Raw genomic sequence first — 25436 nt, forward strand, 5'->3', positions numbered from 1 at the left:
AATAGAACCTTTGAAATTAAACTTCACACATTCCCCCCAAATTATGTAACCTTTTAATCAGTTATATATGCTGTAAATGGTTCACAGGAGTCAGGATATTCGAGTGAGGATAATTCTCTGTGTTTTTATCAGTATTATGTTGCCAACATAAACAGATTCATTATCTTGCAGTCCTCTTCCACTTATGAGCATGAATTTGATCTTCTCTCATGCTCTAATCCCATGCACTTTTCTCATATATCTCCACCAGAGCAAGAAATACTTGTCTTGTTGCATCCTTTACCTCAGCAACTAAATGGAAACAGTATGCTAGGGTTGGTTAATGAGCTATGATGTGGTTTTGTTCAATTACATCATCACGATATCCATTGGTTTAAGTGATCAAAACAAGCCTGGTTTCCCACACACAAGTAGGAATGTGTTATTATTAAATGAATAACCTTGCTAAAAGCTATGAATAGTTCAGATACAGATGTGTGTGGTACTGTTGCTCAATAGGTTTCAGTAATAGAGTAATTTCACAAGAGATTCTAATGAAAACCAATGAATTACTGTACCAGGAAAAGTGTATACATACAATGGGAAATACATTTCCCTGTAATTCATTGGTTTTCATTAGGGTCTCTTGTGAACTTACACAAATGGTCTATACTATGGATTCCATAGACCATTTGTGAGACAGCTTTGAGGTTAGAACCTAATTATGTAAGTAAGTTACAAAACAAAATGTGCACCTTGTGTCTTATGTTAAGTGCAGCATGGATGACTTACTTCATTCTAAACTGCAAAAATGTTTTAAACTTCCCCTGTCTTTTGTAATGGTATGTGGAAGTCATCATTTTTGTAGTGTTTTCCATTCAGTTACTGTACAATAAACTTCAGAATTTGGAAATGCAAGCAAGCATAAAAGGTCCAAAAAAAATTTATACTCAAAGCTATATGCTAAAAAAAAATTACAGATGCTGCACATGCAGAAGGAGGTTTGAGGCCTTGAGCTGATCATTGAAATACTTTAGTTTCTCATAAAGCTGTAGGATTATATGTTTTATCCTAAAAAGAATCACAGCCAAGAAATCTCTTAACTTGAGCAAAACCACAGCTGAATAGAATAGCGCCTTCAGCCCCGGAGAATGAAATGTCAAATCGCCCACTCTTACTTCCTTTCAACAACATCAGTGAGAGCATTCGCAGTTGAGTTTACATTTATCATAAAGCCTGTCTCCAGCACCACATATCCAGTCATTATTGCTGAGAGTCTACAGTGCCTCACTTGCAACAAATCTTTGATGGAGTGAATAGGAAAGTTTACTGAGAGAGTTCAATGTCATCTCTTTTAAAACTGGATCTATTCATTAAGTAAAATACAAGCTCAGTTAATTCCCCTTTCCTTTCACAAAGAGTGCCTGATGAGTCTTTATGAATATCCTGATTTATTTTAACTTGTGTTAGAAGAGATTTTATTTTGTTAGCTACACAAATTTATCCAATTGGACTTTTCTGTATGTGACATGACCCAGCCTGTCATATGTGACAAGAAAGTACTCTGTTGGCCACGTCAAATTAATTCAGTCATGCAGGAGAGCAAGGACATCTTTGTTGCTTGAACATGGAAGAGTGGGCAATTAGAGTTAAAGAAAAGGAAGTCAGTAATTTCCAGTCACTGTTGGCTGGCTTATTGGGCCATATCTTGGTTAAATCCATTATCTAGCTACTCATACTGGTGTTTTGCTTTTAAGTCCAGCAATTTTGGCAGCTTTTAAAGTTCAGCATATGAGTCAGGCTTCACTGAATGCATCAGAGCAGCTTGTATTTTTAAAAGTTCAGTACACTTCTATCAGTTCTCCCTTAACTATACAAATGCATATGAACTCTACTGTAATACATTACAAGAAACACATTATAAGAAAACCAGAAACATATTACAAGAAAATAATTGCTACCTACATTTTTATAAGCCTTCATAGTGTAAGGGCATGAAAGAGCAAGACTACAGTTATAATGCCAAATTTTTACACTGAATCAATTAATATGTCAGTGTGTATTATTAAAAATTTTGATGATGTTCGACCTCCAAACATCTGATCTGACCTGATGGGTGTATTTCAGTGCCCCTTAATTCACCTTTAATTGACCCAGAATCAATCTCGTAATTCTTTCTAGGTGTTTAGATCAGCCAGTCACTGTAAATAGATGGTTTAATAGCCTCCATAAAAACTTGACATTAAGAAAAGGTACTCCAGATTTTTCAGACACTTAAGAGGGTTCTCTCTCTCTCTCTCTCTCTCTCTCTCTCTCTCTCTCTCTCTCTCTCTCTCTCTCTCTCTCTCTCTCTTTGTATTTGTGTTCTTCTGCCGTTATTTTATAGCCAGTAACTGGCTCCATTTTAAACCCATAATAAGCTTCATTGTCAATGCAAGTTGCTTATAGTAAACTTATGTTAGTAACCTGATAAGTTTACTGTGAACACTCTTCCATCTCTGATTCCTTGTGAACACTCCAACTAAAGCAATACTTTAGTGTTACAGTTTGCAACTCTGTTATCTTCAGAATTAAGCCAGAAAGTGAGTCCCTTCACTCACATTCCTGGGTCATTAAAATGTCGCTAAAACTTCTGTGGATAATTATCACATAGCCTTTGGGGATGAAAGCAGATACACTTAAACCCACTAGATTTCATACAAGGTTCCTTAATTTACAACTATGTGTTTAATGTGTCCCCCTATTATATGCACTTCCTCCATATGGAGGAAGACTTGCAGTGGTCATGTATCAGGCTTAATGAGCTTTAACAGTTAACCAGTGTTTTGTGTTTGTGTAATTAATACAAAGCATTTTATGGTTGAAAAACTTATTGGAGCCAGCTGCATGTCTACCTTTGCTGTTTGGGAAAGTTAAAATTGTCAGGAAATTAGAAGCCCTAATCTATGTTTTACCCACACATGCCACCCTGCAGTGCTATATGCTGCCAAAACTACAAAATATGCTATAGGTCAAAAGATCTTCCTGTTTTACAGATGACATAATCTGAGTATTGGGTGGGCCAAAAACATAATTATTTTAAGTTAATTCATCTACTTGGTTTACAGCATTATGTGAACATTATACTAAATAATCTTACTTTGCATTTAGGTGTGCAAGTGTGTCCTGACTATTCTATCTCAGAATGTGTACTGTACTAATGGCATCCATACACACCCCAAGAAAACAAATTAACTTTCTTATGTTCCTGAACATAAATGTGGTTTATGAATTGCTTATGGAGTTCTGTATAGAATATGCAATTTTCTCCCCACTTTGGTCTGATGCCAGTTCCCACCTACCAGCCAGCTTTCGCCTAATCACAAAAGAGCTACTGTACAGTACCAACTGGGAAGGGGGAAGGGTAGAACATGTGAGCTCCAAGACATGTTAAGCCAGCCAGCTACATTTGGTTGCACACTAGGAGGAAAGCGCAATTTGCTCTCTTCTGCATACATAGTGATTCAGCTACATGTAAAACACATAGTGGACATCACAAAGGTTTTAAAACTGAGATGTAAGAGACAGCGCAACATTAAAAATGAAGAGAAAGCTTTTGTTTCTTGACAATTTTTAAAGAAATTAGCAAAATAATGAACATGAAGTTGGAAAAAAGGAAGAAAGTGAAACACAATTGAATACTGCTACTTGAGCTATGGAAACCTACCAAAATACAAAATTCAGTGATATTGGAACTACTAAAAGATAAGCACTTTTTTGTAATGTATGGACCAACTAATGCCTAGGTCAAAAATGTGCATTCAATTCAAGACCAAGAATCTGAATTCAAATTAATAATAATAATAAAAATAATACTAATAATACTAATACTACTACTACTACTACTACTACTACTACTACTAATAATAATAATAATAATAATAATAATAATAATAATAATAAACAAGTTTACAAACTAAGCCATGTCAAAATTTAGTTAATTTTAGTTAATTTTACTTTGTACCTAAGAATTAAATAATGTATAATTACAAACATCATAGACATTTATAAGAATTGATAAATTGCTGTGGTATAAGAAGAATAAAACACTTTAGGGCATGCTGTTATTGGAAAACAACTGGGGGGGGGGGCATGTATATACAGTACATTTAGCTGAAGCATGGTCATACATGGTCATGGTCAAAAACTTGCACACACATTGTTCAGTAGGTTGGTTATATATTCGTGTTCTATTGAGCATTTTAACTTGCAATGAATGTCTCAAATTTAAAAACACATTGTTCAGAATGATAGATTTGGTTTGCGTAATAATAAATGAGAATGACAGAAAACATAATACAAGTTTGAAGTAAGTTTGTGAACAGCAAACTTCATTGGCATATAATCTACTTCACCACATCTCACTGCATCAGTTGAGCGTATGATTATGAAAAATGTAAGTTGTGGTGTGTATGTTGGGGGTAAGGGGGGTGTGGGGCTAGCTTGGGGCAGGATTTTACTGTGTTATAGCCTACAGTGTGGGTTAGTTTCTCTCAGTGTGGTGCTTTAAAGCATGTTTTTAAAATCATACAGCTGTAGTTGGACTGTAATTGTATCATTATTATTGGATGCTACGGGTGCCCTTGTTCTCCCCAAGCCACCGCTTCCCAAAATATCACTGCACATGCCTGCTTTACTAATTACTGTAAGTTGAACTGTGATGGCCTAAAGGCACTGCACGAAACGTTGGGTGGTTTTCCCCTTTTTTATGACAGAAAGATATGCCTCATTAGGGGAGTAGCATAACCTCTTTAAAAACAGATTTCTCAGTGGTATGGAGAGATGTAAACTGACTTATTTATCAGTTAATGTTCTTTTTGCATCACATATTATTGGTCTGCCATTTCACCTGCTTCTGGCCTTGGCCCATCTGCTGCCTGTCATCACTGAGCATGAAACAACATTTCAGCTTATTTTTTTTGTCCATCCATTCATTTTCCATAGCGTCTATCCGACACAGGGTCGCACGGAGTCTGGAACCTATCCCAAAGAACTCTGGGCAAAATGCAGGGAGGCCCTGGATGGGGTGCCAACCCATCACAGGGCACAGTAGCACACACATTCACACACTGTGGACAATTTGATAAACTAATCAGCCTACAACAAATGTCTTGGACTGAGGGAGGAAACCCCCAAAGCATGCGGAGGGCATGCAAGCTCCATGCACATTACACCTTTTGCACGTACCTCTTATTCTTGTAATAAGGCAAACTGCAGCACTCTTCTCCAAAATTCCACTCGGTTATATATGATTTCTACCCTGAAAATTGCTAGAGAATATTGCTAATGGATAAGTGGGATTTATTACGTTTTCTCTGTCTCTACTACTATGTAGTGCCATGGAGTCATCTACATCATGTTCAATGATTTAAATGATTTAATTTGTGAAAATGGCCTCTTAGGAAATATAAGGTGCATAACATCTCAATGTCCTGTAATTTAGTCCAATAAAAGCTTGTATAAAAGTGATACACAGGAGTGTATGTAGATGGGTCTATAATACTGTATGCAATGTTGAAATAAAAGTTGACATCAAATGAAACAATATTGGAACAATAGCTACATGAATTTAGAAGTTAAGTACATATTTTACAACTTACGTCTTGGCAGCAGTGTGATGGTGTGGGGATGCTTTGCTGCTTCAGGGCCTCTGCAAATTGCAATAATTGAGAGAAACATGAATTCTGCTCTCTACCAAAAAATCCTAAAGGAGAATGCCAAGTCTTCAGCCAGTAAATTGAAACTCAAGCACAACTGGATTATGCAGCAAGACACTGATCCAAATCATAGAGTCCAAGTCCTAGAAGGAAGTGAAAGACTGACCTCCAGTTAATGGAAGAGTTTGGTTGCAGATATTGCTGCTAAAGGTGGCACAACCAGATTTTAACTTTAAGGGCCAATTAGTTTTTCACATGTTGCATAACTTTTTTGTTTTTTTGCTTCAATATATATATATATATATATATATGTATATATATATATATATATATATATATATATATATATATATATATATATATATATATATATATATATATATATATAATTTATTTAATTTTTTTAACTGTATTGTGTGTTTATTCAAGTTGCCTTTGTTTTATGTTGTATTTTGTTTGAAGATCTAAAACTACTTAGTATACAGTACAATCCCAATTCCAAAAAAATTGGGACAGTATGGAAAACAAAAACAAAACAAACAAAAAGAATCATTTGACAATTAAATTCACCCTCTGCTATATTGAAAACACATTATTAACACATTATTAGATGTTTTACTTTGTGAATTTATTTATTTATTTATTTTAATATACACTCATTTCAAATCTGATGGCACTTGTTTGATGGAATTCATATTCTTTCTCAAACACGATATCATTTATATTATACAGCAACAGTTTAATTTAATCTACAAGAAATAGAGCATGAATCCATAGATCTTTCAGTTCCCAGTTCTTCATGTGAAGATAGTTTGTAGGCTGGGGTTGAAAATATTTGGCCATCACTGCTATATGTTCCTCCATGGATTTTATGAACAATCCTAAGCCAGCTTCTTCATTACTTCTAGCCTAACATTCTTCATTCCTTCTAGCTACCCAACCCTGTAAAACATGCAGCCATGACTCATTGCTGTCTCCTTTTTTTGTTTCTGATGACTTGCTGACTTTCTTCACTAAACTCATGTACAGTATGACTGATCACCACTCATAATGCTAAGAAATTTATGGTATAAATCACCAGAATCTTTAAATTATGATTCTGTCAGCAGATGGCTATATTCTCATGCTAAATTATACATGTGCAATTTAAGAATCTGTTCTCAGCAGCAGTTTAATATTGCTGAGCTGGGGGTAATTTTTATTAAGTAATAATTACTGTTCCTGTTGGAGTCTGGATTAATTCCAGCAATACCTGTAATTTATGACTATTCCTCTCCAACATACCCATTATACCATTTTAAATTTTCATCATTATGAGCATAAGTATTAGTAATCTAGAATTTAAGATGTTCACTTCCATATTTTTTCTTTTTTTTGGCCTGGCTCTTCAATCTATTGTCATATATGAAGGAGGTAACTCTGGACTTCAGTTCCCATCAGCCACTGCACTGTACTACATGTCACATGACCACCTGCACCTGAATCACGGTTCTGTTAATAAGCACACTTATATATAGCCATTGTTTGCACTGTTTGTCTTAGATTACCGTGTTCCCTGATATTGCCGTGTTCCCTGTTACTGTGTTTTGTTTCTTGCCACAGTATTTTGCCAAGTTGTCTTAGTGTCTTTGTTTCGTTTTTTTTTTTTGTTTGTTTAATAAAACGTTGTATATCTGCGATTGCTTCCGAATCTACCTTGAAATATGACAGCTATGTTATATGGTCAGTTTTTGGTCTATTATAAAGACCATTGGTGGCATTTTGTGTGAATACTATACCCTTGAATAGTGCATAAATATATATATATATATATATATATATATATATATATATATATATATATATATATTTAAAAAAAAAAAAAGACTTCATTTTTAATTTCCCATAATGGCCTGCTGTTGTTGTATGTAGGGAAGGTATGCATCTCTTTTTACTACTTTAGCATTCAACAGAAAGCTAGAATACCAAATTACTTGCCTTTATATCAAACTGATCCTGGCTCTCTAGTGTCAGATGTTGTGTGTAAATACAGACAATGTCTACAGTCCCTGCAAAACTATTGGAATCCCAAGTCCAATTATTTTTCTTTTGTTCTGTTTATATTTTTTGCTCTAGACTGAAGACATTTGGGTTTCAGATCAAAAGATGAATATGAGAACAAAGTTTTGAATTTCAGCTTTTATTTTCTGGTATTTATATGTAGATGTGTTAAACGACATAGAACATAGCACATTTTGTATCAGACCACCCAATTTGTAGTTGAGCAAAATACTGGAACATGTGACTGACGTGTTTCTTGTTACCCAGGGGTGTCCTGTTAGATTGATTGTTTAAATAATAAATAGTTCTGAACATCTACTCTTGGTTTTTGCCTTCAGTTTCACCTGTGAAGACTGTATTTGTTGTTAAAAAGGATAAACAAACATGAAGATCATAGAGCCGTCTATGGGAGAGCCATTCTGAAGATGAGAAAAGAGGGAATATCAATCAGAGGCATTGTACAAGCATTGGGCATAGCCAATACAACCATTTGTAATGTCCTGAAAACGAAAGGAACCACTGGTGTACTGAGCAACAGACACCGAATGGGTCAGCCAAGGAAAACAACAACAGCTGATGAGAGAAATATTGTGAGACCACAAACAAATGAATTGGCCTTGCTGTTCCAATAGATTTTGAGGGGATTTTATATATTAATCTTTGTATAGTTCATTTCAGCATCCAATCCTAAACTTTTCCTTCTCCAGCACCAGTTTTCACCTGTTATTTAGGCATCATGGTCCTGTTGACTCATTACTAGGCATTATATCACAGTGTTGTTAAAGTCTTGACTATGATTGGGCAGAAGGTGTTGATTCATTTCTTCTACAACAGTAAGTCTGACAGTAGTGCTAGCTGTAATTCCTTATCACAGGTTTATATTAAAGTGCTCATTCTAATACATTATTGTTTCAGGAACAAACTTGTTTCAGTGATGTTCCACAACATTAAATGTAATTACAAAAAAGCAGTTAAAAGTATGATGTCATTCTTTAATACATTTAAATTTGTAATCATTGATAAATTGCTGTGGTAAAAGCGGAATAAATCCTAACAGGGCATGCTGTTATATAAAAAAATAATCACCCTGAAGAAACCTTTCTGATGTGCAGTACACCTTGTTTACCTCTGTGCTTACTGATTTTCTAACATTTAAAGTGTCCTATTCTGTATCCGAACCCCACACTCCTGAGTGCTTGTCTACACTGATCAGGAATGCATCTTTTAAATATAGCTAACATATGAAAGATATGTTCCCTAGTATAAAAGTTAAACCTGTATTTTCACAACAAAAATCTTCCTGCTGTGCTGCAAAAAAGGTCTGAAACTTACTGAACCAATTTATTCCTGACTCACTGATTGTTTCTGTCCATGACCAAGAACCAGCTTGCATCAAGACATAAGTTGGAAGTTATTAGTCTGGAAAATGTCATTTCATATTAACTTGTTTCTGTCAAATATACTGTAGTTAAGTAAGTTATGATAAAGGACCGAAGAAGGAATATGGATTTATCTCAGGTGTTTTCAAATGGTTTCCAGGTTTTACATTTTGAGCCATCCCCAACATAGACAGCGTGTGAGAGGCAGCACTGGTGAGGAAAATAGATGATAATGAGCAACTAGATTAGGACATTTTCTCTGTAAGGTAAATAAGCTGAATCAGCACAGCATAACTGCTGAAGCTGAAATCTGTTTCAGTGGTATTGCAAAATGATTCATTGTAAAACATATATACCAGCCCTAGGGGTATTAGGTTGGGGAATAAAACTTTATATTTAAGCTTATCCTACTGCTACATTTCAGAAATGCTAGTTTAAGCCTCTCTAGAAATAGGGACCAGTTTTGCTGTAAATCCTGAACCAAATAGTTCTACTTCAAATATTTATTAGTGTAAATGCGACAGAAGCTGGAGTGTAAAAGTTGTACAACTGATTACATTATGAATATATGGGGCTTTGTAATATTTAAGAACAGAAAATTTCAAAATACCAGGCACCCTTTGTGAAAATAAGCTTTTAAATAGTAGTGCAAGGTTATCTGCAAAACAAAACTAATGGCACCCCAACAAATGGACAGCCCTGGACAGAATAGCAGCACTTAATCCCAAGCTTTGAAATTCTTGCACAATGATCTGGACCCACTCCTCTGTGTAGAATATTTCAAATTCAGCTGTAGTCTTAGATTTGTGTATGTGGATTGTTCATCACCCAGACTGGAATGTTGTGATTAAAACCAGGGGACTGAAATGATCATTTGTGTTGATGTATCTTTGGAGTCATTGTCTAGTCAAAAGGTCTGCTTGTAGCCAAGTCATTAGCACCTAGCAGAGTTGGTGTAACACTATCATATCCTGATACTTGGTGGAATTCATAATTCCATTCATTTTCACAAGGCTCACTAACTTAACAGCCACAAAGCATCAATAAATCCCTTCCATACAGTATTTTAGTGGGATTTATTTGATGTTCATTGGCTGCAGTCTCAATTTTTTTTTTTGACTGTTGATGTAGTGCATGGTCAGTTTTTATTTTGATCTCATCTGACCACAATATATGATTTCTAAATGTAGTTCTGCATTAAGTTCAGTTTTATGTTTACCCTGCCAAAAAAAATAAAAAAAATCTGAAACCCTCATAGAATTTGCAGTGGTTTTAATAGTTATAATGGCAATTGTATTGGTTTTAATGGAAACTGTAATGGTTACTGTGGAATTCTCTACTGATAATTTGTTGCCTTCTATTTGTGGTCTATTATGTCTAGTGGATACCATTAAGGACCTACAACCCAAATACACCCTGTGATGGATTGGCACCCTGTCCAGAGTGTACCCTGCCTTGTGCCCGATGCTCCCTGGGATAGGCTCCAGGTTTCCCTGTGACCCTGAGAAGGATAAGTGGTATAGAAGATGGATGGATGGATGGATGGATGGATGGACATTCCAAATACATCCTACTATGTAATGGAAATATTTGGTCATGGTTTAATGGTTAACAGCTGATGGTTTGTAATGGCATTTGTAGTGGAAACCATTAACATTTCTGTGATGGTTTCTATTGTTTGGGGGGAGAGGGGTTCCACAGGGAAAAGCTTGTTTTCTCTTATTCTATTTGAAAATAACTACTCAGTGTTTGTTTGGGGGTTTTCGACATTATATTTGGTTCGCTGCAACAATGGGAATTCCACAACATTAGGGGTGGGAATTCTGGCTCTTCTGACTAAAATATAAATTAATCCATACTAACGAACAGCACAGATGTTGAAAAAATATTTTATTAAATTACACTACAAAAGTAACGGTGTTGCCTACATCTACAAAAAGAAGTACTAAAAACGGCTCATATATGTGAGTACACGCTAAACGTTCATTAAAGGGAACCGACTCCTTAGTGCATGACACATCACTGAGCCACATAGCATGTCAGTGCTTTGGTGTACACAGCCATCTTGTGGGGAGTCTTGGAAACGCGCACATAAAGATAAGATATCCCGCGTGCATTAGTGATCTGTCGTTCATGAACGATTCGTTTATTTTGATCGAATCTTTAATATGACTCGGGAACAACAAGTTGTCTCAGAGAGTGATTCGTTTATTTTGACTGCGCGTGTGCTGTAACATCCCCATAGGTTCTGTACCGGAAACAGAAATGATTAGTTCACCTCTGGAGTCTTCGGGTTTGAGTCGTTCGTTCTTCTGGTGACCGCCCCATAGGCAATGCACCATGCAATACCGGAAACGGTATGAACGAACGACTTGAAGACATGAAATAATCCTTTCTGTTTCCGGGGAACAGAGGTGACAAATGTGACGTGACAAAAGAAAGAACTCAGATCAGGTGAACTAACAGACTGCATAGCCTGAAGACCTAATGCTAAGCTATTAATTAATCATTCCTCTTTCTCATAATTTGGCCTTGGCTGCATTAGCCTATTGTTTATTTTATAGTTTAAGTACTAGATCTGTAGGAGACTTTAACATGTAACATTTTAGTTATATTCTGCTGAAATGAACCAAATGACTCGAAAAAAGATTCATTCATATTGCTGAACGAGATTCAAATATCCGAGTCAGTAAAATGATCCGAACTTCCCTTCACTAGTGTGCGCGAGAGAGAGAAAAAGGCATCAAAAGCGGGAAAACTACAAATCCCAAGAATCAAAGCGAACTACGACCTCTGACATGCGGAAGTGATTCAGGAAGTAGGTTTGAAAGCGATACAGGAATACGATCATTGTGTTTCAGAAACAAGTTAATAAAATATAACTTGTGACCTACCTACACAAAGCTGTAATACGATACACAATGTCTAGGCAGTCCAACAGAACTACAGACAACAAGAAGATGGTAAGTGTGTATCTACAGACAGGTTTGTCTTGGCTAGCAGGGTGTTTAGCTAATGAAAACAAAACATCTCCATATGCAAAATAATGTGCCAGTTTCACTGTGTTGGTGTTAATGTGTTTAGAATGCAGTTTTATTTTATTTTACCGACACAGAGACGTTTGTAACTCTCTATAAGTGATCCAGTTAAACGTTACTTGGCGTTTTTCATTTAAAAAGAAAAAAGTCAACATAACGGCAGCTGGTTTTTAGTTTATTCACCAAATGTTAAAACCAAATATCTGTTAATTTGTTCAGTCATTGCATGCGTTCTTGTTAATGGTAAAACTTTGCCCTATTTGATATTCTGATGTGTGGTCGTGGTGTTTAACGTGTACAGAGCAAGACCTGCTGAAAAAAAAATCCATTAGAAACCATCACAGATTCTAATGGTTTCCACTACAAATACCATTACAAACCAACAACTAACCATTAAAACCATTACCATTATTGGTCCTTAGTGGTATCCATTAGACCAATAGAAGGCAACAAAGTGTGCAGTAAGTGTCTAGTGTTATAAAAACTACATTTAAAAAAAAGTATCACATCTGTGCTGAGAATGATCCACCATACGGTGATCTCTTTCCACTGATTTTGTGATCGGTTACAATCAGTAATTGTATACCTGATAAAAGTAGGAGTCAGTGTAGAGACCAGGTTGGTGTACCTCATAAATTGGCCACTGATTGAGTATAGACTTGTTGGGGACCACAAGGTGGCGCCCAAGACTAAGAAGCAGGGAACAGTGACGTGATTGCAGCAAGTGAATTCGAAGAACTTTGCAGTTATCATGTAAGCTATAGGGCTTCTGTTTTCCTTGCAATAACATGAGTACCTGATAAGTTGAATCGGGTTTAATGCAAGATATAAAGGGGTGTTGTTAATGTTACAGCACATTTCAATCTGGATTTGAACCCAAAAATGTTTTATAACCTGTATAACACAAAAAAATATAATTATAATAACACTGAGGAGTTTAACAGTAGCACACATACTTTAACCATGGTTTATAGATCTGTGATTGAGAGTATTCTTACATATAGCATTGTTTCATGGTATGGAGATCGAACAGTTAAACAAGAATAAACATTCACAAGTAATTAATCAGGCAATTCACCCATTGCCCAATTCCCCTATATCTCATTTTTTCCAATGGCAGTGACTATTTTGAATTTTTTTATAAATTAAATAAACTATAGAGCATGGTTGGTATTGTGGTGATATTTGAATTGACTGATTTTTATTTTTGTGGGATCTATCTGCTTGTATTTATGGATACATGTATGATACCAGTGTCCAAGACAAATTTCTGCTCTGTGACAAACAGAATTGACAATAAAGGTAAACTGAATAATAATAATATTAATCATCTTGTACATAAATATAGTAAGTACAAAGTATATTTTTAGAAAAACATAAATTCATTCATTCATCTTGAGTAACCACATTATACAGGTAAGGGTTGCAGTTGATCCTGACTCTATGTGAGAAACACTAAGCATGAGGTAGTAATACACCCTGAGTCGGACACTAGTCCTACACAGGGTCGCAGGGGAACCTAGAGGACTCAGGGAACTTGGGGCACACGGTGGGGAACACCCTGGACGGGATGCCAACCCATCACAGGGCACAATCACACACATTCACACACCAGAGGCGGGAATCGAACCCCCAACCCTGGAGGTGCAACGCAAACAAGCTAACCACTTAGTTACCATGCCCCCCATGTTCCACAATAGTAATCGTAACTATAAATGGATAAACGTACAATGTGTTGATCATTAATCAATTAAAAAATTACAATTGTTGGGCAATTGCTGTGGTATAATGAACTACAACTGCTCACACGGGGATATTAATATACAAATAAATAATTGATAAGCTTATTAAGATTAGGGTATTTTTTTAAAAAAGGTACTTCTCTTTATTATACATTATGGATAATCACCGTTTTACACTTCACAACGTCAGGGTCGATTCTGAGCTTGTGTGGAGCTCTGCATGTTCTCCCTGTGTCTGTGTGGGGTTTCTCTGGTTTCCTCCCACCACTGGGTGGATAAGCATTGCTAAAGTGCCCGTGAGTGAGGGATGGAGGGAGGTGCCCTGTAATGGATAAGTGGTATGGTAAGTGGATGGACTGATTGATTGTGGAATGTCCACAGGACAAGTTAGTTCCTGTTATCAATTGCATTATAGCAGCCGGTTTCTGTCGGCTTTCCTGTCTTTTAAAGTTAATACGAAAAAAACAACTTGAACTACAAAGTCCTCCATTCTGAAGACTTAATGTTGGTTATAAAGTATTGACATCAAGAATCGTTCAATAAATGTTACAGAAAGCTTACGTAATGTCTTAAAATGAGTGCATTAATATAAACCTTGCAGCCAGGACTACTGTCAGAGCTACTGTTATTAACAATTAATGAACCCTTTCTGCCCATTCGGATTTAACGATATAATAGCGCAGGGTACATTGATTTAAAACAGAGAATGGAGGTAACTGTAGCTTAAGTTAAGGTTCTACATTAGTGATGGGAAGCTTGAGTATAAATCCTAGAACTGTTACAATGCCAGTGTTGAACCCTTGATGAAGAGATGAGTAACAAAATGTTGTCTGACTAAGTATAATGCAAATTTCTTGGTTCTTATGTAAAAGAATAAAGTGCGGGGGTCATCAATTGGCAGACAGCGGTATTTCAGGGGATCGACTTTATCAGTAGTGGAGAGTGTAAGAAAAAATATAGGTATTTTTTTCTTAATGGGAAATATGAGTTTATTCTGAAAACAGATGTCTTGTCTGTTCGGTGTCTGTGGCACAAGTGTTACCTTGAAGCGCTACTGTGAAATAAAACAGAGCCACTTCAGATTGATGAGTCTTATTTATAACCATGAGCTAAACCGAGGTTAAGCATGAAAAGCTGACTCACTGCTGTCATTCAGTCATGTTAGTTCTTTATTAAGACATTTTATAAGCAATGAATTTAATGTCGCTGAAAATTCTTAATCGAATACCACTGTTTATAGTTGAAGAAATGTAGTGATCTTTCACTGACTGTCTTTCTGGGGGGGTTTGTTGTTGTTTTTTATGCTGTTCAACAGAATTCAGAATTGTTTACTCTCACATATGGAGCCCTGGTCACACAGCTCTGTAAGGATTATGAGAATGATGAGGAAGTGAACAAGCAGCTTGATAAAATGTAAGTTTTGTGTCCCTCACTTCATCTTTGTCTCTCTCTGTTTGTATCATATGTTCACATCTGGTTTTACCTGAGACTTTATATCCAGTAGACATCTCACTTCTCACATTTCTTTGGTTTTGTTATTACATGAGACAGTTTGCTAGAATGCAGTGGTGTGAATGTTGTCCGGCCATTTTTCCATAGGTATTCAAAATATAAAGATTTCCTGGGTTTGTTTAAGATAGAATATTGTCCAAATTAGTCTCTCTCTCTCTCTCTCTCTCTCTCTCTCTCTCTCTCTCTCTCTCTCTCTCTCTCTCTCTCTCTCTGTTTCTTTTTCTTTCTCTCTCTCTCTCTGTGGTTTTCTGGGGATGTGGGTGTCTACCTCAGTGGGCGGTTAACAGGAAAAGTGCACAGAACTGTACAACTATAGTCCTTTAGAGACCACCACCTACCCACTGCATGATGTAACATGAATAGACCAACTGTGTGGCTACGGCCCTGTCCATTCAGATATATGTCTCAATCCTGCAGCACACTGACAAATTCCACTACCTCCTTTAAACAGAATACTGTCTAGTAAAATGTTGAAAATGATTTATCGCTGTTTGGTTATTTCTGTGGTTTTTTTTTTTTAGATCATGGACTCTGTTAGAGGGTTTTTGTTGTCAGGGGAAAAACACAAGTAATAAAATTGCTCATCTTGCCAGTCATCAAAGGTGGAGCCACTGATGAATGAATGAATGAATGAATCATTGAATGTATTCATACTGTCTGTTATTATTCATTGTAGAAGAAGTACCTACTTTAATATCTTTAAGTAGCAGTAGTTACAAATAATAATTATTATTATAATTATTGGTGGTAGTAATAACACACTTCATTTTGAGCTCAACATGTCAAAGAGCTTTACATACAAAAGATTAGATAGTGCATACTAGGTATGTATAATACATTACATTAAAGAGATCTAAGGAATTAACTATAAATCTTGAATTACTACAAATCATGCAGAGTATACTTAACAGGATAAACCCTAAGAATGAGAATTATACAAGTGTTTTTAATATGGATGTTAAAAAGGTTATTGAGCTAATGTTCCTAATGTATACTGGAACACTATTCCAGAGTCTAGAGATGATCCATATGGGTTATACTCGTTCAGGAGATCAGTGGGATGCACGATAGCTAAGCCATTCAGTGTCTTAAAGGTCATACGTCAGTTTAGAACCTAGTAATGAGGCAGTGTAACTTGAAAAAGTTTTCTTTTATTGGTAAGGACACAGGCACATTGTAGAACTTTGTCTATAGCTTCTATACCTGACATTGCTGCACATTTGCAATATCGGAGATCGGTCCTACTAGGTTATTGATCAGAGGGTCATGAATTCAAATCCCAGCACTGCCAAGTTGTCGCTGCTGGGCTCTTGAGTTCCATAAAAAATCAAAAAGGTTCGGCAGTGTTCAAGTGGACATAATTTGGGTACAATATTAAGAAAGTAGTTTTGTGAATTATGTATGAATACTGCAGTCTGTGTGTCCTATATGCTGATTTATTTTGTATCAGGATAAAGATATTTAATAAACTAGTTTATTGCTCTGGACACATCTGCAGTCCTCATGCCTCCCTGCAGCAGGAACCCTAGACATCTTTCTTCTGGTGTTTTTCAGAGTCAGTAGAGAGGTCTCTTTAGTGTCCTAAGTTATTGTAACTGTAACCTTAATTGCCTACCGCCTGTAAACTGTTCGTGTCTACAGGACTGTTCCACAGGAGCATGTGCAGTGATTGTTTATGGTTCATTGAACAAGCATGAAAAACATTGTTTAAACCCTTTCCAATAAAGATCTGTAAAGCTTATTTGGATTTTACAAAATTATCTTTAAATACAGTTTCCTGAAAAAGGGACGTTACTTTTTTTTTTTTTGTGCTGAGTATATAAGATATGATGTAAGTCTGATCCCTGGGCTAATTAAACAGTGTAATTTACCAAATGCAGGGTTCAGCATGTGTCTAAACCACTGAATCCTTATCCATTTATTTATTATGACCCCATTTGTCATGTTAGTCACTTTATCTGTTCTAGAGTTTGCATTTGTCATCTAGTCCTCAAGCATTCCTAATAATGAGCATAATGTTTTATCTATATGATCATTGCCAAAAACACTTTGCAAACAGCAGTGATTAACTGAGGTGAAAAGCTTGTATACAACTTTAGTTGTGCTCACAAAATACCACTTTACATGAGTGGTCAAATATGTCAGTGGTGTTGAACTGTGGATTGAGTTGTGGCAGCAGATGCCCATCTGATTTTATTTGATATCATCTCTTTAGAAATCCAAAATACCATCACACAGCAGGGGAAGCATATAGTACTAATCATTTTTATCATTATTTCAGAATTTGTTTTGACCGTATATGGAATCTGGAGGTATATTGCAATAAGCATCATATTATGAGCCTTTCCTGTATGTATATGTGTGTGTATATGAAATATAATTGAAGTGTTTATACCGAAGATTTATCAATGATACTGCTTCTTTCTTTTTCTTTTGTAAGGGGTTACAATATTGGAGTACGTCTCATCGAGGACTTCTTGGCTCGCTCCAGTGTCGGCAGGTGTCACGATTTCCGAGAAACAGCCGATGTCATTGCAAAGGTATCAGAATTTCAGCCAATTAGAGCTTGACTGCAGCACTTTTATGAAATACATTGGAGCATGGAAAGAAAGTCTGTGCCAATAACCATGGAAATTTTTCGCATGAGTGTGCATTCTCCAGTAGGTGGCAATCTAAACGTTTATCCCTTCAGTCTATTGTTTATAATTTCCTGAATCATTCATGAGGAGAAAAATCCTTTCTAGGCTACCGTAAATTCATTTGCAAGTTGCCATGTTGGAGACACTTGAGATGCCTCAGTTCTGCTGTCTTTGTTGTCTTTACATCTGACGATGACCAGATGTACTGTTACTTAAACCTTAAAATTGCTAGACGTTGCACTACAAAAACGTGTTCGTTCACACTGAAAGAATGACAGTGTTTTCATTCTCTCCTCCCCATCCTGTTCTGCCTTTGCTTTCCACTGTGAGCCACGTTGTCAGATGTTAATCTACTGTTTGCTCAGAGCAATTCTGGGCTCCTGATCAGAATACCAAACCTTTTGAATCTTTTCACACTGTATTGCTCCCTTGAGGACGGTTCAAAAAGCCACTTGGAGGTAAAGATTCCAAACTCCGCAATTAAAACTGCCATCTGAGTTACTTTGGTGACAGTGGTTGGCTCTAGTCGTATAAATCTCATTAAAGTTAAAAAAACCTGTGAAATCATTTAACTGTCATACTTGGGTTACATCATTGCTTAAGGGTATTTCTGTTTCTCATGGGCAGGTAGCCTTTAAGATGTACCTGGGCATCACGCCCAGTGTAACGAACTGGAGCCCTGCTGGAGATGAGTTCTCCCTCATCCTGGAGAGCAATCCACTGGTGGACTTTGTGGAGCTTCCAGACAACCATAACACTCTAATTTACTCCAACCTACTGTGTGGTGCACTAAGAGGAGCTCTGGAGATGGTAAAGCGTTTATTGTGTGCCATGTTAAAGGGTCTCTATTGTGAAAATCATTTGCTTCTAAAAAAAAAATAATAATAATGAATTTCGAAATACTGAGGAAAATGTGGATACTATATGAAAATGCTAACTTTATTTTAACTGCTAACTGTGATTGGCCCATGGCTGAAATCCATATATTGTACGTGAGATTTATTTGAGTAACTCACTGTGATCAGCTCTTGGCTACTTCTAAAGACTAGACTAGACCAGTTGATGATGCTCTATTTTAGTACAGAAGTATGCATTTTGGCATGAAAGTGTTTTTAATCCCATTATTTGTTCCCCAAACACAAAACTCTGTATGATCTCTCAGTAAAGTTCTTCTGTAATCCTTGAACTGCTCTGTCAAATCTATACACACTGCTGTATAGAAAACCTTTCTCAGTAATGATCATTGCTGATTTAGCTTGTGGTTTCATGGCATTAATTAATGAAGTGGCATGTTCCAGCTCAGCTTTGATTCAGCAACAGGTTACAAAACACTCATTTGAAATGAAATGCAAATGTTTCTCCACTTATTCAGCATGCTAGCTCATTTATCACACTACACTAGTGGTCACCAACCCTCTATCTTGAGACTTACTTTCTTGCCGGTTTCATCTCCAAGCAAAATCTAACACACCTGTTTTAGTTGATCAAGAACGTTGTAAGGCAATGGTTAGATGGTCCGTGGGTACAGCTATGGTTTGAGCTGAAGTTTTCAGGAACCTAGATATCCAGCAACAGGGTTGGTGACCATTGCTGTCTACACTAACATTACCTCACAGGTTCTTCTAGATAAACTGCAGTATAAACTCTTCTTGTCTCCTTCGTGACGCAACTAAGTAAAAAATAAAGCATTTCATGACCTATGGTTATAGGAAAATATTCCACAAAGCAGTAGAGTAATGCAAAGCAATAATCAGAGAGCCATTTCCATCCCAAAGTTGTTATTTTTATTATTATTATTCCCATGTCAGAAAACTTCAACCTACAGCTTTACCTCTGACTGTTAGAAAAATGCTACATGTCTACAAACAATGCTATGTCTCCTCACGCAAAACCTCACCATATCAGCAAGTCTTGCCATTCATGTCCCTATGTAACTTATTATTATACAAACAATAACATAGAATAGGCATTAATATAAACACGTGATTTGCCTTACAACAAACCACTGACACAGCTGTTACAGAGAATGAATTCTCTGACCTTCTGACCAAACAGAATCAAGAATTCAGCAGCAGTGATGTAATGAATGCTAAGGGAATATTGAAGGTCTGAATGGTGAATATTAGCAACTATTGGCTCATCTCAGTGAAAACAGGCTATTTGTTAGAGAGACAGAGAAGGACCCTTTATAACAATGAAACATTTGTAGACATTATTTTCATGTTTCATGACATTCATAGACACTCAGGAGTTTAAAAAAGGAGGAGGACAAAACGGTTGCCATTGAGGTCATTCTCAATGTTTTGGCGTCTGTTTCCATAGGTGCAAATGGCAGTGGATGTGCGTTTTGCTCAAGACACTCTAAGAGGAGACAATGTGACAGAAATACGCATGAAGTTCATCAAGAGGATTGAGGAAAATCTACCTGCAGGTGATGAATGAAGCTGCTGTGTTATTGTGGCTGGAGAAGCTGAAAACCACTGGCTTATTGGATCTGAAAGACTTTGATCATTAAGTTTGGTCAGAGCCAAACACCTACAGTTCAAAAAAGAGCTGATCCTTTGTCCAGTGATTAAGAAGTAGTAATCCAGTTACTTTTCTTTAGGCTTTATGGACCATCACATTTCCAATGAAGCATTTGGACTGTGATTTACGGGGGGGGGGGACACTTTCTTGGGCCTGTTCCAAGTTTAATTTGGAAATATGTTTCTTCTTAACTGGTGTAGTACTCTACAATTTCCCATCTAATGTTTAGTTTAAAAAGATAATGTCTTTGTTCCAGAAATAAACTTATTTTATTCTTGCATCATGGATATGCTGATTGGAAGAAGCACAAGGAAGGATGTACATGCACGTTTTAAGTAGGCACAGATGTACAGTGCATTCCTTGAACTAGTGATATCTTTATCTCCCCTGTATTGGAAAGGTTTTCAGACTTTTGGAATTTGCATCTAATAGTTTGCCATAAAATTATATTTAGAAAAGAAAAAGAAAGCAAAAGAAATTTATTCAAATAATAGCATATGTTTCTTCTACTTTCTTTTTCACATTTTTTTAATCAGCGTTTTGTTCTGTTAAGTATATGTGTCGTGTAGGAGTGTATTTATGTAAAAATAACAAACATGAGATCGAATAAATTACTAACACAAGGTGAACCCTCTCCTGGCCCTGTCCTTATTCTTAGTATGGTACTTGTGTCTTTTATTAAGACAGTGCTATGCTTATGTCTTAAGTTATGTAGAATTCCGTCATTTTGATGTATTACATAGACAGGAACAATTTTACATCTTATCAGCTAGCCAAAAACAGGTTTTATCCTTCATCTAAAAGCAACATGTAGAGAATGAGGCCCATGTGTAGTGAGAACAGAGCGGCAGTGTAGCACTTTCCAGTGGAAGTTGTGCGTTTTGTGGAAAGTGCAGCCTTGTCTGTGTGATGTGGGAGTGGTCGAATAGCTGCGTAGAGAATGGAAGCTGTGTGTAGAGGAACTGGAGAGCCTGTTGTCTGACTGTCCACACACATGTAATGAAGTGCTGCACACCTGTGCCTCTTCTGAGGTTATCAAGAGAAGGCCTTTACACATTTTGGGACTGTTAGACCTGCACTGCAGCTGAACTTCAACAACGAGCTAATTTGTCTCGCATGTTTATTCAAGCAACATGGAAGCAATCAAGTGCTATGTTCACCAGTGTTTGTCTAGTTCAGGTGTCTTTGGGGAATCGATATGTTTTAACAGGGTGAGTTGAGAGGTGTGTAGACTCTTTTAGGGTGTAGTGCAGGGACGGAAGGCCATTCACTGAAAGGAGTTTATTTCTCTAGTAGATTTTTGAGGGACTTGCTAATGGGTTTACGTCATTCAGAAGTCACCAGCAGTTTCGTTTTCCAGCCTTATTTTCACCTCGTCAATCAGGAAGAAGTCTTGTCAAATGGAAAGGAAATACTTAAATCAATTGTGCTGTGTTTTTTCTTTCCTCAAATGGCTATTCAACCTTTTCCTTTTTTTAATCTAGACTAGGACAGAATTGTGAAATTATAATGTTTAATTGTAATAAACAGTATCCACTAAAGTAGAGGTTCTCACGTTTTCCTGATCTTTCCTGGAACCAGCTCATCAACTCGTTATCCATTTGTCATGTATGAATCAGAGTGAAATTTATACTTTTGGTTAGGTTTAGTTTCACAACAAACGAAAAGCAAAAACCACTGGCTGAGGGCCGTATAGTACTGTACATACAATGTTTGGTTCACTTCCTGCAGTTGGATCGATTTAGGATAGTCACGCTAGAGTTTGGAATTAGACCAGACATTGTTTTGGTCCTCACACGAGTACAGTTGCTCTGTTTTCACCTGTCTAAGCAAGCCTCACCAAAGGGGAAAACACAGCATTTGTTTCAAACAGACTAAATGTTACATATGAAAAAGCACTCTTAAAAGTTGGGAAAACTTCAGGAGCCAATTCCAGTGAGTCCCCAGTTCTGGAGTTTAAAAAAACTCCACGTTGTTCAGATATATATTTTATATATACACACACATACACCAGTCACATTAATAGGAACCCCTGTACCCCTGCTCATTTATGCAATAATCTAATCAGGAAATCATCTGTCAGCAGAGCAATGCATAAAATCATGCAGATACAGGTTAATAGTAACAGTTAATGCTCACATTAATCATCAGAATAGGGGATAACTGATGTAAGTGATTTTTACCGAGGCATGGTTTTTTTGCTGCAAGATGAGTATTTCCGAAACAGCTGATATCCTGGAATAATCACGCACAACGAAATGGTTCGAAAAAAAGAAAACATCCAGTGAGTGACAGTCCTGCAGCAGAAATACCTTGTTTAGGACAGAGGTCACAGAAGAGTGGTCAGACTGGTTAGCATTGACAGGAAGGATACAGTAACGTGCATAAGCACTCTCTACAACCATTGTGAACAGAAAAGCATCTCAGAACACACATCAAACATTTAGGCAGGTGGGCTACAACAGCGAAAAACCACATCAGGTTCCAGTCCTGCCAGCAAAGAACAGGAATCTGAGTCTATAGTCCTTAGCTGTCCAGTTTCGGTAAATCTGTGCCCACTGTAGCCTCAGACTGATTTGATGTGAACATCAAACACGCAGATTTAGAGTTTTATGCACTGTACAGCCACATGATTAGCTGATTATATAACTCCGTGAATGTATGTATTCTGTGTAATATTTTATATATACTTTTCAGTGTGTATTGTGGAAAGCAATTGGGGAGGAAAAATCATGGTGTTGGGGGAACCTCATAAATCACAGCAGATTTGGCCTTCTGTATCCTGATAATTATATGGTTGTGATTGTGTACTGTGTAAAAACCTTGATCAGAAACAAGGCTTTCAAGACAAGACAGAAACACTGTCACTGTAAACCAATGCGTCTTAATAAACTTTTCTTTCTTGGATCCGGAGCCTGTCCCGGGGACACTGGGCATGAGATGGGAATACACACTGGTTGGGAGTCCAAGTCCATTGCAGGACACCATGAACACACACACGGATACACTCATTCACGCGTAGGGGCCAATCCACTGGCAATCTACTGGCATGTTTTTGATAGGTGGGAGGAAACTCCAACAGACACAGAGAGAACTCTACAGGATGTGAAACTTCACACAGACCGTAATCTGAGCTCAGGACTGAACCAGTGACCCTGGAACTGTGAGGTGGCAATGTTACACACTGAAACTCTAATGCCCTACACAAACATGTGGCATCTGTGTGATAGTTGCTTGTCTATTGGGCCTTGATTTAGTTTGCTTTTTGACCTTTATTCACAAGTATGTAGGAAAAATGCAGGAATTCCTGAGTTTGCCCAGCCCACTTTCTGTTGGCCCATGTGGAATTAGCTTTTTGGACTATTTTTGGTTCTTCCATTAACAGAACACGCACATTCAGCATGAGAGTTAAGTCCATCAATATTTAATTTATGACATACAATTTGATTTCTTTTTAGACTCTGAAATCTTAAACATGTCATTCTTTTCATTTATTTTATTGAGACAGTTCTTGCAAAACAAGTAGCAAATGTAACAGACCTGAAACAATGCACACCAAACCAGCTTAAGCTTCCAAAATGCTACCATGTGAATTTGATAGAAAACAAATGGAGAATGGCATGCTGAAACAATAAAGTTGTGTGGATGGCTTGATGCTGGCCCACGGTTACTGAATCCCCCTCATCCCTTCTCTCTTTCTCACTCAGTCTCTCCCTCTGGAACCACACTTTCAAGCTCTGCCAGGATGAAAGTATTGGCAGTGTGAGAGATGGAGGGTGGAGGTGAAGAGGGATAGAGCAAAGAAAGGCAATGAATGTTTCAGAAATACCTTATGAGATATCAAAGTGCTGATTTTGAAAGCCTTGTCTTAGAAAAAGGAGCATCCCTGCACCCATCGCACAACTGTCCTGTCTACAGATACTGTAGTTCTCTACTGAGCCCTGATGTTTTGTTGTGTTTCTTAGGCCTTTTAGGTTATTTTCTCTTTACAGAGACGTTGGGTCATAAGACCGTTTCAGTACGTTTACAGTATTTGACAGATTCCTTCAACCAAAGTGTCTTTTCAACAGAGCTCTCAAGATTAGAAAAATTTAGAGTAGCTTTTAGGAACAGAAATCGATCATATCTAGACACTTGGTCCCCCTTCTCTGTATATTTCTGAACTGATTCGTTTTAATAATAATCACTTTAAAAAATAATTTGATAACATTCCAATAAGCCTATTAGTCACTTTCTATATTAGTGTGCAACCCTCCATTAATTTTTTTTCCCCAGTTTGGTTTAGGACAGCCACAAAAATTTTAGCCACAAATGGAGCTCCAAAGTTGACTAAAATGCCTGGGGGCTGGTGTCTGATAGCTACTAAAGAGCTCTTATTAATTGTGGCACATGTCAGTCATTGCATTCCTGAGCTATCAGGCCATTGATCACTTCACAAGTACAGTTGGTTCCCATTTTGGTAATGGTACAATCTCGCCATGAATAAAGGCAATCACTTGACCAGCATGCCACCTCTGCCCCCAATCACACAGCCTCCCAACTCCCACCACCCAAACACACCCGTGTCTGTAAGCCATCCACAGTGTCTTACTTTGTTGATGTTGATTATTAATGTTGATAATCTTGACTTTTGTGGAACCAAGTGCAGCAGCACCAACAATGGTTGTAAGTAGAAATGTACAAAATGGTATAAACAAGTCCAGCTTGGCCTGGTTCCTATCTAGTCGAACTGTAGATCCATGCAGCCAATTGGAGACAATTGATAAGTAATAAATACCTCCTACACATCATCAGCCGTCATTAAAAAGGCGCACGTGAAATTTTACTTTCTTGAACACTGTTTTTTCAGAATGTCTTTGGAGGAAAAACTACAAGTAAATAGACT

General features: G+C 37.0%; 1 protein-coding gene across 2 annotated transcripts in view; it reads left to right on the forward strand.

Moving 5' to 3' along the window:
• Positions 1-11755: 11755 nt before the first annotated feature.
• The window catches only part of trappc3 (trafficking protein particle complex subunit 3), a 28361-nt gene continuing 14680 nt past the window's right edge, over positions 11756-25436 (forward strand). The window contains exons 1-5 of one of the 2 annotated variants that reach the window (XM_053675044.1): positions 11756-12057; positions 15190-15287; positions 17827-17926; positions 18653-18835; positions 20348-21180. In XM_053675044.1, coding sequence (XP_053531019.1) covers positions 12016-12057; positions 15190-15287; positions 17827-17926; positions 18653-18835; positions 20348-20467 — 543 coding nt within the window. In that variant the 5' untranslated portion in view covers positions 11756-12015 and the 3' untranslated portion in view covers positions 20468-21180. 2 annotated transcript variants of the gene reach the window in all.

The sequence above is a fragment of the Ictalurus punctatus genome, chromosome 24, assembly GCF_001660625.3.
Source record: "Ictalurus punctatus breed USDA103 chromosome 24, Coco_2.0, whole genome shotgun sequence".
NCBI lineage: Eukaryota > Metazoa > Chordata > Actinopteri > Siluriformes > Ictaluridae > Ictalurus > Ictalurus punctatus.